This window comes from Canis lupus, chromosome 13 (assembly GCF_048164855.1).
Source record: "Canis lupus baileyi chromosome 13, mCanLup2.hap1, whole genome shotgun sequence".
Classification (NCBI taxonomy): Eukaryota; Metazoa; Chordata; class Mammalia; order Carnivora; family Canidae; genus Canis; species Canis lupus.
The window spans coordinates 56,690,921-56,706,855 of record NC_132850.1 but is presented as its reverse complement, the minus strand read 5'-3'; the positions used below and the strand labels follow the sequence as shown (position 1 = coordinate 56,706,855).

The window sequence follows — 15,935 nt, the reverse complement described above, 5'->3', positions numbered from 1 at the left end:
TTCTTGGCTTTACACGCTAATGTTTTTCCACATTTCCTAAAATGAGTAGATTTGCTTTTAATTGCCTTAAAAATAAGAAAAGAATGTTTCTAAAGGAGAGGAAAAACAGCCCAAAAGGTTAACTGTTTCAATTGTTTCTGTAGATCATTTCCCTGCTTCTCTGCAGACCTCATGTCGGTCTGTCTCCTGTATTGATTTGTGTTGTTGAGGTTCAGGATTAGGTTTCAACTCCCTCTGAATTTTCCTACCTATGAGGATCTCAAGTGCTGTCTGCATATAACTTTAGTCCAGAGACACCAATGGGTAGAACTCCTCAGTGTTTGTCTTTACAAGTCCGAAGTACCATGTCTTTGAAAGCTATGTTGTGTTTTCTACCCACTGGGTTACATTGGTCTCTACATGTAGTCTCCCACTCAAGATGGACTGTTTTTACCTGGACTTTACTATCATTATTTGTTACACTGGCATTGTATTTGGAGTCCACTCATTAAAAATTATATTTATCTTATATCTAAGAAGACAATTAGATTTCAGCAGCCCCAAAACCGTTTAGAAAAGTCAAAGGAAATTAAAAAGGGAGATAGTGTTAAAAATGAAGTTCTTTAGTTTGGATCTGTGGTCTCTCTCTCTCTCTCTTTGCTTAATTGTGTGTTGGTGACTGTGGCATACTTTCCAGAATCTAAAGGACTTTTTACATGCCCAGGCCTAAATTGCAAGGCTAAAAGGAGGTAGATTTTTCTTTTGAATAAAACTGGAAAGCAGATGATCCAAAGGATCAAGGGAATGCTACTAATATTATTGAGGTCACCGTAACAGCAAATTCAAGAGGGGTTAGAGAAGACAACTCTTTCTCATAGTAAAGCCCAGACATAGGTAAGAGCTCTACAAAAGGCAAACCAGCAAGAAGGTGAAATAAATGTCTTTGACCAAAGGAATACAGTCATAGATTGAGAACCTCTTAGGTTATTTAAAAGTGCTTTTAAAAATTCCTGTGATGTGTCTTAGACATTCCAGTCATAATTTCAGAGGCTTCTGTTGTCCAGGCCTGTTAAGAATGAGTTAAGTAGGCTTTTCCAGATCGTTGTGACTACCCCCCACCCCACAAGCATCATTTTGATTTTTAACTTCCAAGTGAAGCCGCCTAACATCATCTCTCAGTGACTTTATTTGGCAGAAATGGGGACTGGAAAAGGATGTGACTAGTTTTAAGCTTGAAGTATCATTTAATGGAACCTTAGTGATCATTCCTGTTTGTAACGACTTCACTTGGGCTCATCATTCTTTATCTAGTCCAGCAGTGACATTTCTAAACTATCAGGGGTGAGACAAAAACAATTAGAGTGACAGATTAAAAAAAAAAAACATCTATGTGCACGCAGTTGCAGAAATGACATTTGTTTAAATGTACTTTGTGTGTGAGATTATGTGTGAATAAATGATCCATCACTAAGGGTGCTCCTGTTTCCATCAGAGAAGAAAAAAAGTTTCCATCTTGCTTCTTCTTTCTTTGGGGATTGTAGTGACTAGTGTAAGCCGTGCAATTTCACTTTTAAATTTGTGACTTCTAAAAGTTCCTTTTCTGTGGCCTCAGAAAATCAGACAGTTGCTATTACAAATAGAGAGCAGCTCCACTTAGTTATTGAATACACAATTATAAATGCCTGGACTCTTTCCCTTTTCGTGGTGGCTGCTTTTAGATGTGGAATAAAACCACATTAACCAGAGGACATTGCTATTGGTGATTAGTGGCTTATTCCTGTGCTACATCAATAAAAGGTCTTGTTTCGAAAATCTTTCACTGTCTAACAGGGACTGTGAAATATCATGTAATCAAACTCTTGCATTTGGTAGGTGACAGGGTGAAGCTGTGAGGGACTGCCTAAAGACTCACACTGACTCATGCTAAACGTGCTAACGCGTGTTTGTTTTTTGGATTCTATAGATGGCCGCCCATGCCCTCTCATTCTCTGGGACTCATCTTTATCTCCAGCAAGTAACGAGACCCACTCTTCTGTTAAGCTCACCTGGGGAACTTACCAACAGTCGTTGAAACAGAAGTGCTGGCAAAATGGTCGAGTGCCCAAACCTGAATGGGGTTGTACTGAAATACATCACCATGAGTGGTCCAAGCTGGCACTCTTCGATTTTTTGTTACAGGTAGGTTTCTGAAATCAAATAAGTGGTTCTCTAAGACTGACACTGGGTTATGTAAGTCTAACACTAAGGAATTTTCTATACTTTGAATTTTGATGAAGCCGGAGTTTAAGTTCTATAATGCTATATTTGGCAAGTATAATACTACGTTGCAAAGTTTTAAATTCTTTTGGGAAATATTCAGAAACATCCCTCAGCTCTTTTGTTAGTTTCTGAAGGAGTTCTTCTTCAGTACTTCAGTCTTGCAATTGTCATACTCATTGTAGATCCAATGTATTGAGGAAGCCCATCAACAACTCAAGGTGACTGGTCTTCCCCCATTTGTGGAGTAAACTGATGTTTCCTGAGGTTAAGGACCTCATCCACATTCTGAAAACTTCTAAAAGCTGGAGCTGGGGTTCCCTGGGATCTGTTGATGGTAAAAATTTGACTTCCTTTCACACTGTATTTCCATCATTCCACATTGTGTTTCGTTGGTCACTACACTTACAGCCACCATTTCTCTTGCTTTATAGTATTTTTTTTCAAATATTTCACTAAGATTGGACATTGGAGAATAATAGAATAACAAATATTGACCATCTACATAATTGACACAGAATGTTACAGATTTCTTATAACCCGCTATCTCCTCTTGGCAAGGATCTCACAACTCTCTTCATTCCTTCATTCTGATTACTGCTTTTCTCTTCCTTCATCTTAGAAAAACCAGTTGACTGCTGTTGTTGCATTGCTAATTAGTATTTTGTGAAAATGTAAGAGTGTCTTAGGACATTTGCAAAACTTCTCCTTTCGGTGACGTGTGTGTGTGTGTGTGTGTGTGTGTGTGTGTGTGTGTGACATTGTGGGAAGGAACTAGAGACAGGTAAAAATGTAAGAAGGAAAACAGGTTAGTACAACAGCACAGACTTTCAAGGGATTAGGAACTTTCAAGGAGAGGATGATTTATAGTGTCAGTGTTGTAAAACCACCAGTGAGAACTGAGCTAGAGAGCAGGCCATTTGGCAAAATTGCAGTCAAGAGTCACAAAAAAACTGTGTTAGAGTCCAACTATGAGGCTCAGACTGGTCTTAAGCATTGTATATGTATTAGCTCATTATTCCTTTTATTTAATATACTAACTGTGAGATAGTCATCTTCTCCCCAATTTATAGTTAAGTAAAAGGGAAACTGAAGCATAAAGAGGTTATTATCGAGAACTGTGGAAAGTCTGAGAGCTTACCTTTCTGTAAACTAACAAATTAACCAGCCACATGTTCGTAGATGTTAGCAGAGGGAGGACAAAAGACTCCTGGGCCAGAGGCCAACAGATGACTTCAATTCTCATGGTATAGCAAGTGGCATGAGCTTCATGTCCCTTTGCCCCTCAAGTCCCATTGTGACGATACAGAATGGCCCTGGTGACTGCTACCTGTAGTGGTTTGTTTCACTACAGAGGAATTCTAAGCTTAGGAAACCCCTAATCTTATGAGAGGTTGCTAGCAAACCTGCCCAACATTGCCCCAGAAGCAGACATTATCTTTATCATCTTGGTCAGGAGATAAATCAGATCTGCTTGCCACATCAGTTGGAAACACTCTTTGTATCTTCCAAGGCTGTTTGCTATACTAATATCCTTGGAGAGACAGTGCAGAGCAAAATCTGATGTAAGACGTTTGGAAATGCCATGGATAATTGTTTCTTAACAGTTATCTAACTTGTTTGATATTACATAACTAGTAAGTTCCTAAACTAGTTTTCAGCAGGTTTGGCTAATACTCGATTCCATATTTTTAATCATTATCGTATGGAAACTACCAGGTTATTCTTAGGTGAATGAAGGGTGTTGGTGTAATAAAACGTGTTAGCAATAAAGTGAGGAATGAGTGAAGATTTCTAGGGCTAAGTAGGTGAAGGCCGTGTGTTTGGAGTGTTGACAGTGTAGAGGTTGAAGTTTCTGAGAGTGATAAGTAGAGGCAGGAGGGTGAAGAGATCCATGAACATGGCAGTGAAGTCTATGAAAAAAGAATGACCCTGAGGCTTGTAGTTGAGGAACAAAGATCTACTCTACACGGAATAGAGGGCAAAACCTTTGAAAGTTGTCTCTAGTGACATTTATGTTAATTCTGGAAACTTCAAGTAAATTGCCTACCTTCTGTCTTTGTCATTCTCCTCTCTATTGAGGGAAATCACAACTATCATTTAATCAATGAAGATGTGTTTATGCAGCATCTACTGAGCATTATACTGTAGAAAACTAACACAGGGGTAGCAAAGTAGTAAAGATGGTTAACCCCCTTGCCCTAACCCAAGTTTAGTTTTATAAAAAATCGCTTAGGAAAGTACAGTGTATGAAACAAATATAGATACATGTAAGAAGGGCTGGATGAAATAATATAAAAGTTCTTACTGGTATGAGGTTAAGGAGGGGAGAATACTTTGCCATGAAACAGTAAAGAAGGAAGAGTTTGAGCAAGATCACAGGCTGTAAATGATAAAGAGGGTGAGCACAAATGTGAGGAAGGATATGGGGTTGGCAATTTTCATATGATATTTAGGGCATCCTAAATATACCATTTGTCTGAAACAGTGTCTTTTAGGGGAATAGTGATGGCTCCTGCCTATAAGCGATATGATAGATCATGGAGGAAGAGAGCTTTTTTCACAAGAGGTGTGTTCACATTGTAACTTCTGTTCATTACCTTGACTAAGAATGAATTCCAGCTGAACCACAGTTCCCTGAGTATATCAGCAGCTTTAAACATTGTACCTACCCATTGTCTATGACCTTGAGGATGAATGTAGACACATCTCTATTATAAGTTTTCAATGAAGATAAATATTTTAAGTCCTTAAACTAATACTATTAATAATCTAACAATCATATAACATTTGCTATGTGCTTGGCACTATTCTAAGCACTCTGTACGGAGCACTAAGATATTAACTTATTTAATCCTCATAATGGTCCTATGAAGAAATTTTTATTATTATTCATATTTTAGGTATGAGGAAATTAAGGCAAAGAGAAATTAAATAATTTGGCTAGAGTCACAACTGGTATCCAGTAGGATCTGGAGCTCAACTGAGGAGTTCTGGTTTGAGAGACAAACTTCTAAGCAATGCTTCCTCCTAATCATTTGATAAAGTAATGGCACCATCATTTTCCAATTTCCCAAGCCAAGAATATGGGGATCATTTATATGCCTCATGGTATTGACCCTCACATCCATACAATGACCCAGCCCTTCTTCTTTCAGGAATGGCTTATGCTCCTGTTTTAGTTCAGGCTTTGTAATTTATTACCTGGATGACTCCTTTGAGTCCACTCAAACTGTTTAAGCCAAGATCACCTTTGGCTTGAGATATTGAGAATCAGGCTGCTGTTATCTCTGCAGGAACTGATTCTATTGGCAGGTCAGTTCTATTTGTAATCTGCCTTCTTGCTCTTTCTGCCTGGGGAAGGTTGTGGGGGTGTCTTTCACATTCTTGGTAATCCATGAGCATGTGTGTTGCAGAGATCACATCCTTTTTTACTGGAGATTGGAGTTCCCAATTTTGGCTCTGGCTAAAGCATTGAATCTAAAAGTCAGAAGTTAATTCTATTGTCAAGAGTTAATTTGATTGGCATCTACAAAAGTATTTCAAATTATATATGTGAGGATGGCGTCTATGAGAATAGAGTTTTTTTTAATTCATTCAACATTAACTTGCTTCCCACAGTGCAACAGACAAAACGCTAATTTCCTCCAGATGCTGCAGCATTTTACAATTTTACCAGTAAGGTATTATAGTGTGTGTTTCCCTCTTTCTTGCCGATCTTGGGAAGTGGAGAACTAATTAATATTTTTACTGATTTTATGGAGGGTAGCAAGGTCTTTTATATTTCCAGTTTTTTCATTATGAATGTGATTGAAGATATCATATTTTCAAATATTATCTATAGTCCATTTTTTGTGAGTTGCGTGTTTATATCATTGTCCTTTTTATTGTATTCCATAGCTTTTCCTTTTTGATTTATAAAAACATTTTGTATATCATGAAAATTAATCATTATCAATCCTATATATCTCAAATAGTTTTTTTACTTTGTTGATTTTCATTTGACTTTGTTCATAGTAGATGTCACTCAGAGAAATTGTATGTTTTTTGTAAGATTATATCTTAATTGATCTTTTTACTTCCTGTATTTAGCATCATACAATGTTTATAGAGAGATGCTTATTAAAAATGTTTGCTGAACAAATAATCGAATAAATGAAAATGCGTAGGCCATTTTTCAGGAGTACCATAATAGTTTTCTCTTATACAATAATCCTTCTCATCAGTTACACTGAAATGTTTACTTTAAAGTCAAATATATTCCTTATTTAAACGGTGATTGGGAATGTGTTGGTAGTATATTGGGTGGGTTTTGTTAACAATCTTAGAAAAGTTCTGCCTGAAGTAAACTAAAATCATTTGTTCTATGATGCTACAGCAAGGCAAGAGAATACAGAACCCAGTTGTTAATTTTCTGTACACAATATTCTTTTTGTTTTACCCAATTAACAAATCTACATTCATAAAGGCTATGCCATTTTACTGTAAAATGTGATAGAGGCACAAGTAACCTTTTATTCTTGAAGCGTGGGGGTATGAACTGTAGAGACAAAAATTCACCTTCCTTAGGATGACAAAGAATAGTATTCTAGAGAGCATTTTAGTTTATAAGATTTGGGAAATTTCTATCAAAAGGTCATATAAAATAACAGGAAAAGATTTAGGATGTAGAAAACTTAGTTTTTGAGCTCAGAGATAATCTGTTAGGAACTGATATCCTGGAGCCAGCCTGCTAAATTTCAATCCTAATTTTCAATACTATTTTTTAACATTGATAAGTTACTTAACCTCTCTCTACCTTGGTTTCCTCAGGAATAATAATATTGTTTATAGAGAGAGCTATTGAGAGAATTCAATGCATTTACACACATGAAGAATTTAGAATAATGCCTGGTACATAATAGGTTCAGGGAGTATTATATATTAAGAAATTGACCAGCCAGAAATAATAGTAGAGGGTAATATCAATATAAGAATTAAAGTATTTTATCATTTTTATTCATTAAATTGCCAGTCATTCCCAGATCGTTACATTTTTCTACTCTTATGTACTTATATTAGAGATCTTGGCCTATTAAGTTTTAATTATTTTTGACTAGTCTGTCTTTTTTAATAAGCTGTGAATTTCTCAAGGGCAAGTCCCTGTCTTATCCAACTCTGTAACCTTTCAATTAGTAGTAGAGTATCTGAGATTGTCACACTCAGGGTGTTATTTTTTTTGATTAAAGAAAACTAGTTATATTAAAATATTAAATCAAAAGTGCCAAATTAAAAATGTGAAAGAAATAAAATTGTAATTGCACCAAAGAAATGAAGTTTTGTAAAATAAGAGAATTAGAAGTTTAGAAAATGAAAAATCAAATGAATAGAAAATATTTAATATTTTTACTATTTATTGGAGTTCTTCTTGTACTTACATTTTCTAAGTATAACTTTATTTCATGGGCAATTAAGGAGTGTTTAGATAGAGGAGGACTAACAGAGATGTGTTTTTGGAGCTGTTTGCTTCCACCTTCACAAAATAAGTTCCATATATTTCTTTCCATGTGGACTGGACAGACTTTTTTGGGCCCCTTTCTTTCCCAGACACTTGGCAGGTTTAGTGCTGGTGAGAAGATGGATGAGATCCTGTCCCTGACCTCAAGAGTTATGGCAGTCTAAAAACAGAGACAATCATAACAGAATGTATCAAGTGTCATAACCGAGTTAAGATTAACATCCTTTGAAACAAATAAGGTGCTATTAGTTTTTAGAGATGTGTAGAGAATGTGGACAGAGAATGTGACATTTAATGTAGAGACTGAAGACCTTGCAGGAATCAGGTGAGTACAGGAGACAGGGTTTTGGAGAGAGGGATTCTAACAAAGGGCTAAAGATGTAAAAAAAAAGTTCTGAATGGGAAAAACTATGCTTATGGAAACTTCCTGTTCCATTAGGTAGTTTCCTCCTCAGTGACTGTAATAAACTTATTTTCATAAATTTAACAAACAACAATAATATGAATTGGTATGTCTTTTATCAACTCTCTTAGCTCTTACCTGGCTTCTAATGATTAAGTTCTGGAATATAATACATTATATTAATAAGTGTAATCTTTGACCTATTCTCTTTTATTCTTTATCTATGCATCATTTTTTTTCAATTAATGATGTGATAATAGTAAAAATAAACATTCCGATCAACTATCATCTAAACAAGAGAAAATATAACTTTTCATTAAAAGAGTATTTGTTTCTGCAGGAATATCCAAATGCTAGGCAGAGAAAGATTCCAACTATGGCCTCCATGATAGATTATGAAGGTCTTCCCAGCATTCTCCTCCTTTTATCCCTACTACTCAGTGATCAAGGATTTTGTCTCCAACTTTCTGAGATCACTCACAGACAGACACTCTGACAGCAAAAGGCATAGCAATCCTGGGTCTTGGACCCTGGGATTTCTAATAGTTTGGGTCAGTTTTGCTGTTTTGCAGAAGTAGCACTGTCAATCTAAATAGCTTGTAGCCTAAATAGCTTGTAGCATTAAGTCCAAACAAGAAAATAATAGAGGTTTTTTTTTTTTGTTTATTTGCTCGCAAACAATGAGAAAAGATGTAAGTCTTATATAAGATATAAGACTGTCTTGTCTTCAAGTAGCAAAGAAGGTGATTAGCTTTGGCTATATTGGTTGCTGAGTTGGCAGGAATTTGGGGAACAAAGATGGCCAAGGATCACAGGGTTTTGAAAATACTACTGCTTCATAAAAAGAAATCTTCACAATTTCTTTTTATGTTGAGAATCACAGGGGTTCACTTGATCGCTGAGAGTCACTTACTAAGGTAAAGGACATGGGAATGTGATACTCTGGGCATCAAAAATGACCAACTCTAAACTCTGAAGGTACTGATGTGCTAAGAACTGAAATCTACTGTGCTTTCTACAGAATTTTAATTGTTTAAAGCTAAGTGTGCCCTTTGTTATAAATGAAATTCAAATGTCTGACTTTGACATAGTTTCTACTATATACATGTCCATACTTTGTCACTAGGAGAAAATATTTTCAGTATTATTGATGCTGTGATGCAGGGGATTATCTTATATTTAAAGAGGCCTCAAAAGACTTACCAAATTATTTTGTGACTTTATAGTTTTATTCTTCTAAGCACTGCTTACCATACATGAGCAAATTGGCCAGAAAAGCTGGTATTTCCTGGGCACCTATGTTTAGATATATAGGGACAGGGGAGGTGATTTAAAAGAAGCATACAGATTTGCTTCTGTATCAAACAATGTAGAGATTTTTGCAGAGAAGAGGAGATAGATGAAATGGCTAACCTATGCCAAGAAAATTTATTAAGGAAGGATTTGGGCTATCTTACTAGTAGAAGGAAGTTTGACTTACATATTTTTTAAAAAATATTTTATTTATTTTTTTCATGAGAGACAGAGAGAGAGAGAGAGAGAGAGAGAGAGAGAGAGAGAGGCAGAGACACAGGCAGAGGGAGAAGCAGACAGAGAAGCAGGCCCCACGCAGGGAGCCCAACGTGGGATTTGATCCTGGGCCAAAGGCAGGTGCTAAACTGCTGAGCCACCCAGGGATCCCCGACTTACATATTTTTATTCAGTTATTTTATTATACAACTTCAATTCATGACTTTATTTTTAAATAAAGCATCACAATTGGAGAGGGCACAAAGAATATTTTTATGCATATATAGCTAAACAATACTTCACTTTAAATAGCCAATGGTCATGTCAGCCTTTCTTTCTTTCTTTTCTTTTTTTTTCATGTCAGCCTTTCAAACTTGATATCTAGAAGCAAATTTGTCACCTCATGCCCTGACAGTTTGCTCTCTTGACTTACCTGTTTCTATTCATAATATTACTATTTTTAAAGTCAGTCAGGTCAGAAATTTTTGAGTCAACTTTGAATCTTCCTTTGCTTTGTGCGTCATTTTTAAGAAGCACTAAACTTTGACAGTTCCTCAAAATCACTCCAATTACATGTTCCTTTTCATCCCTATTAATGATATCCGAATCAAACTTATCACTATAGGTCTGATCTCCTTATCTCTATCTTTCCCACCTGCAACTTATGTGTAATCCATTGCCGAGTTGACTTTTTGTACTTTTCTTTAAATTGTTTTAGTTGCTTCTTACAAAAATAAAAAATAAAGCTCTGAAGATTTCCGTATGATTGGAAAATCAATTTTTTTTGTTTTTATTTATTTTTAAAAAAATTTTACTTATTCACTTGAGAGAGAGAGAGCACCAGTATAGAGAGAGGTAGAGAGAGAGAGGGAGAAGTAGACGCCCCGCTGATCAGGGAGCCCAGTGTGGGGCTGGATCCCAGGACCCTGAGACTATGACCTGAGCCGAAGGCAGATGCTTATCCATCTGAGCCACTCAGGCGCCCCTAAAAAATAAATTTTAAATGTCTTATTGCATTAAAAATTTTTATATGAAAAAACTTAAACATATACAAAAGTAAATGAACCCTTGGGTACCTGTCATCCAGTTTCAACAATTGATCATCAACTCATGACCAGGCTTGTTTTATCTCTATCCCAATCTACTCCCCATACTCACATTAATTTGAAGCAAATCCCAGACATCATATTCTTTCATCCGTAAATATTTAAGTATCACTAGAAAATAAAACTTAAGCATAGGACTATTAAAACATTCAAAAGAAAAATTAGCAATAATTCCAGTAACTTATCCAGTAAGTTGTCTAATTTTTAATTGACTTATAAATGTTCTATTTGTATGTTTGTTTGCTTATGTATTTATTATTTAGGTTTGTTTACTTGAACCAGGATTCAAATAAATCCTACACTTTATCATCAGTTGATATGTCTTTTATTTTATAGACTCCTCCACCCCCAACTCTTCCTTTTTTTTTTCCCTTACCAGTTTACTTATTGACGAAAACATTTGCCTATCACATGAAATGCTTATCATGGTACCTGGCTGCCTTGGTCTGAATATTTGTGTCTCACCAAAATTCATACATTGAATCTTAGCTTCCAACGTGATGGTATTGGAAGTGGGGCAGGGGGGCTTTAGGAAGTGAGTAGGTCATGAGGGCAGAGCGCTCATGAGTGGGATTAGTGCCCTTGTAAAAGAGGCCCAACAGAGTTCCCTAGTCTCTTCTACCAAGTGAGGACAGAGTGAGATGTTGTAGTTTGCATTAGGAAAGAGGGCTTTTACCAAAACCAGACTGTGTTGGCACCCTGATCTCACATTTCCAGCCTCCAGAACTGCAAGAAATAAATGTTGTTTATGAATTACCCAGTCTGTGGTATTTTGTTGTAGCAGCACAAATGAAGTAAGGCACTGGCAGATAGAAAGTACTCAATGGATCAGCACAGAGATTATCTAGAATCGCCCCGTTTATAAGACTTTGAATGTATATCTATACACATAGCTGTGATTTCCTGAATCTCCAAATACTGCAAGTCCTCAGTAGTAGGGCTCATGTCTGTTTTTTTCTGTGAATTTTCTGCAGCAAAGAGCTGCTCATTATAGCTTCTGATGCTGTAGGAAACCATGAGATCATATAAGGTTGTTTCCATGGACTTGCCATTCAGGTCAAGTTGGGGTAAAGGGCTATCATATTTGCTTAGATGATGGACTTCAGAGAATACATTCTTACATGTTTGTTAGTTGCAGGGTTCTCAGCCTACAGAATCTGGGAAGCTAGTTGGGATTAGATTCTGAAAGTCTGTTTCCTGTTCCTCAATGTCTCTATTCTCTTTGTTGAGACATAGAAAAAAAAAAAAAAAAAAAAAGCAACAATCCAAAGAACAAAGACTAACAACAAATACCATGTTTCCACCTTCTAGGATTATCCTGTCAACTTTTTTTTTGTATATTTGCTTTTATGATTTACTCTAGAAATATAAACATATTAAAAATAAGTTAAAGTCCCATTTGACCATCTCTTCAAGTCCCCTTCTGTACTTTCTCTAAATAGATGATCACTGTCATGAGATGAGATTAGGCTGCATCCTTTCAGTCAATTTAAAAGTAACTTTATATGCATAATAAGTGGATATTTGTGTGTTTTTAAGAATCTTACATACTTTAAGTGCAGTTGACCACATGCTATTTCTGTCCTTTTACCAATTAGAGAGAAGCAGGGGTGAGGCAGGCTGTGGTTTTATGATGCCAGAAAAAGGGATGTTGTGGGAGGTGGATATTAGGGAGATTATATTCCTGAGACCATAGGTCTGCAAGGCAGAAGCCAAGAAATTTTCCTTCGATTGAAACAGCATCTTAATGTAACAAATCCCTTAGGGCACTTATTTACTGCTTCTGGCCACTTTGACATCATATGAAAGGCTTTGCTTGGCCTCATAGGTGTAGTATTTAGATGGTTTATTCTATAACCCTTTGTTCTTTTTCCTGTTGTCATAGCATAGTACTCTTTATTTTACTTTATGAACAAAAATCCGGAATTACAAAGAGTACAGGACACTGCTCATGAGATTCAATCAAATTGAACAAACCTGAATCGAGGAATTTCTATGTTCTGTCTAGACAATTCCTAATCAACCTGTGAGGCTCAGTCATCATTTGAGATTTTGTGACTTGGCTCTGAATCTGACACAATGTCATTTCTATGCCTGGGAACTATTGTGCTCTTCTTTCTCAGTGTGATTCCTTTCCAAATGTCCTCTTGGCTAAGCCACATAGCCAGTTCCCCTTTGACTATTCATGGAATAACATCCCATTCACACATGCTGGCTCCTTCGGAATCCTCTCTTCCAAAGAGAGTCTGATGTAGGGAGTTTGTGAAACCTGCAGAAAACCGACCTGCTAGACTGTACCTGCCCCCTCAGCAGTTAAGCATTCTCAAAACCTCAGGCAGATTAGGAAACCAAGAGTAGAATTATATTGGCCAGCACTTCAAAAGGCAAATAGTTTCACTTTTTATGGCCTTTAAGTGGAATGTACGTCTGCTGCTAAAAATTTTCTACAGGAATATGACAGGGTTGAGAAAGTAAACACAAAGGCACTGGCCCATGAGTCCCTGTTTTGGGCTTTGAGATCATCGCTCTAGTAGAGGCCTGGCTTTCGGAGACTACATTGTCTCACTTCACAGCATGGAAGCTATTTATTTGGTTTTTCAGGGAGGCAACTTTGAAGAAAAACAGTTGTCTAGCCATACTGACCCCGGTTTATCACAGAGGCATGGCTTATTGGCCTTTACCACAAGAATGTGTTTTGCTGGATCCTGGTCCGCTTCTCGTGAAGACTTCCCTGTGTCTCAAAGCATCTCTCTCCTGTTCAGGAGCATATGAGCTCCTCAGATGTTGGCTTTCAACGTAAAAGCTTTTAGAATTTTATATATTCTTTCCATCCACCGTCTAGCATTTATTCTCAGAGATTTCTGGCATTGATTATAGCAAAGCCTAATTTGCATAAAATGTGGACTCAGAAATTGGCTCACATAGTCTTTGCTCTTTTATCAGTCTGAATCAAAGGGGAAAATGTCTGGTCAAATAAGTTATATTCGTAAAGTTCATATTGCTGAGCGACAAACAACTCAACATTCCTGGGTCAATTTTAATTTAATTATTAGTCAAAAGCATGTTACGTTATTTAACGATATACTGCTTTTGCTTATTTCAACACTTGCCCTGGGATTTATAGACTGTGCTGAAATGGAGTAGTGCATAGTAACTATGTCTCAATCCTAAATCGTGTTGTATACATAGCTGGACTGGAGAGATCAGGGATTTGAGGAAGCCTGTGTGATTCCATAACAACCTTTTGATATTCAAAGATTGTTTAATGCATCGTTTGAGCTAGCTGTGGGATTGGCTTCCCCACTAATCCTATGCCATTGAACCACAGACAATTTAAAACCAAACTTAACTGCTGTGTTCTGGGGAAATAGGAAGTTTAAGCATCATGCCTGGATAAATCCACCAGGAAGCAAATAAAAAACCATGGAAAACTTAATACAATAGTATATTCATGGGAACACCTGAGAGGCCAGAAAGATACCCATGGGCCTCAATATAGTTATTTTTTGGTATAATTATTTTTAAAAGATGCATTTTTAAAAACTTGCCTGATCCAGTAGACTCAGAGAGGGTTGAGAGCTGGTTCATAAAGATTCTTTTGGTTCCACACTCTTGCCAGCCGTATTCAAGTTGTTATTTAATGGACATAGATAACTAAGAGATAAATGGAGCTTCAAAAATTTGTTACTGATAGGATTGTTTGAGACAATGGCTTTTTTTGTGGCCATTTCAGGGGGTCCATGAGGTCAATACAAGTTCCATAATAATGTTAAGATGGTTTTTGCTTTTTTCACTACGTTGATGTTTGCAGTAATGGGTGAATCTGGTGGTGCCTTAGCATGAATCAGAGCTGGCGCTGAATTATACCAACTGCTGTCCTACTCTTCATTGCCACTGTGCTCACAAGAAAAAAATACACGAAAAAAAATGCCTGATTCACTTAAGAATGTCCTTGACGAAGCAGTGAAACTATTAACTTTCTTAAATCCTCCATGTAAATATGCACCTTTTAAAAATTCTATTTGAGGGGCACCTGGGTGGCCCCATCGGTTAAGCATCCAACTCTTGATTTTGGCTCAGTCATGATCTCAGAGTCATGAGATCAAACTCTTCATTGGGTTCTGAGCTTGGCATGGAGTCTGCTTGAGATTCTCTCTCCCTCTCCTGCCCATCCAGCTCATTCTCTCTCTCTCTCTCTCTCTTTCTCTCTCTCTCCCTCTCTCAAATAAATACATCTTTAAAAGAAAAATATTTTAAAAAATAAAAATTCTGTGTGATAACCCAGGAAGAATGCCTAGAGCACTTCTAATGCCTCCCACAGAGCAGTGGTTGTCTAGAAAAAAACTTTATGCAGTTGTTTGGATTGTGAGATGAACTAGCTGCTTTTTTCATTAAACATCATTTTTACTTGGAAGAACAATTTCATTTCTCTTATTATTTTGTTAGAAAGTATAGCAATTTCTTTAAAAATATGTTAACATGTAACGGATATGTCAGCTATTTTTAAATAAATTAATACATAAATCATTTTTTCAGGTTTCATTTCTATATGGTAAATAGCCCACATAAAGTAATCCTTTTTGGTGTCTTCAATAACTGTATGTGTCAAAGGTACTTAAAAAAACTTTGAGAAGCATGGCCTGGAGTAGTTTTTCTGAAAAAAACTTTCCTTTGGATGGTTGCTCATAACTTCAAAGGTATTAATTACATTTCTGTGATTCTAAGATTCTGTGATTTTGATTTTAAGATTTTGAGCTTTTTACAAGAAAATGGGTAGAAGAAAACATGGAGGTCTGGCCTAATGAGAGGTCTTTTCATAGTTAGCTATCTGCATTAGATAGGTTTGAAGAGGTGAGATGAGTGAAGCCAGCGTTCATTCTTTCATTTTTTCAACAATTTTTGAGTATGTGCACTATGCAGAATATGGTGTTTACTTAGAAGTGCCGGATTGTAATCTCCACAAAAGTAAAAAGCTTGTCTTTTCTACCTTGGGAGACAGTGTGGTGAGTGAGGCAGACGTCCGTAGAGATTCACATCATAACACTAGTTTAGTCTCCTTGGTAGAGATTCACATCATAACACTAGTTTTGTCTCCTTGGACAAGTTACTTACCATCTCTGAGCTTTTTTCTTATTTGTAATGTGGGAAAAAATGTGTGTCCTTTTGGCTTATCTTGATAATTGGA

General features: G+C 36.5%; 1 protein-coding gene across 1 annotated transcript in view; it reads left to right on the top strand.

The window, feature by feature from the left end:
- Positions 1 to 15,935, top strand: part of GASK1B (golgi associated kinase 1B) — a 46,037-nt gene that overhangs the window by 14,312 nt on the left and 15,790 nt on the right. Inside the window, exon 2 of the mRNA XM_072773770.1 lies at positions 1,943 to 2,157. Within this exon, the coding sequence (XP_072629871.1) occupies positions 1,943 to 2,157 (215 nt within the window). The remainder of the gene's footprint in view (positions 1 to 1,942; positions 2,158 to 15,935) is intronic.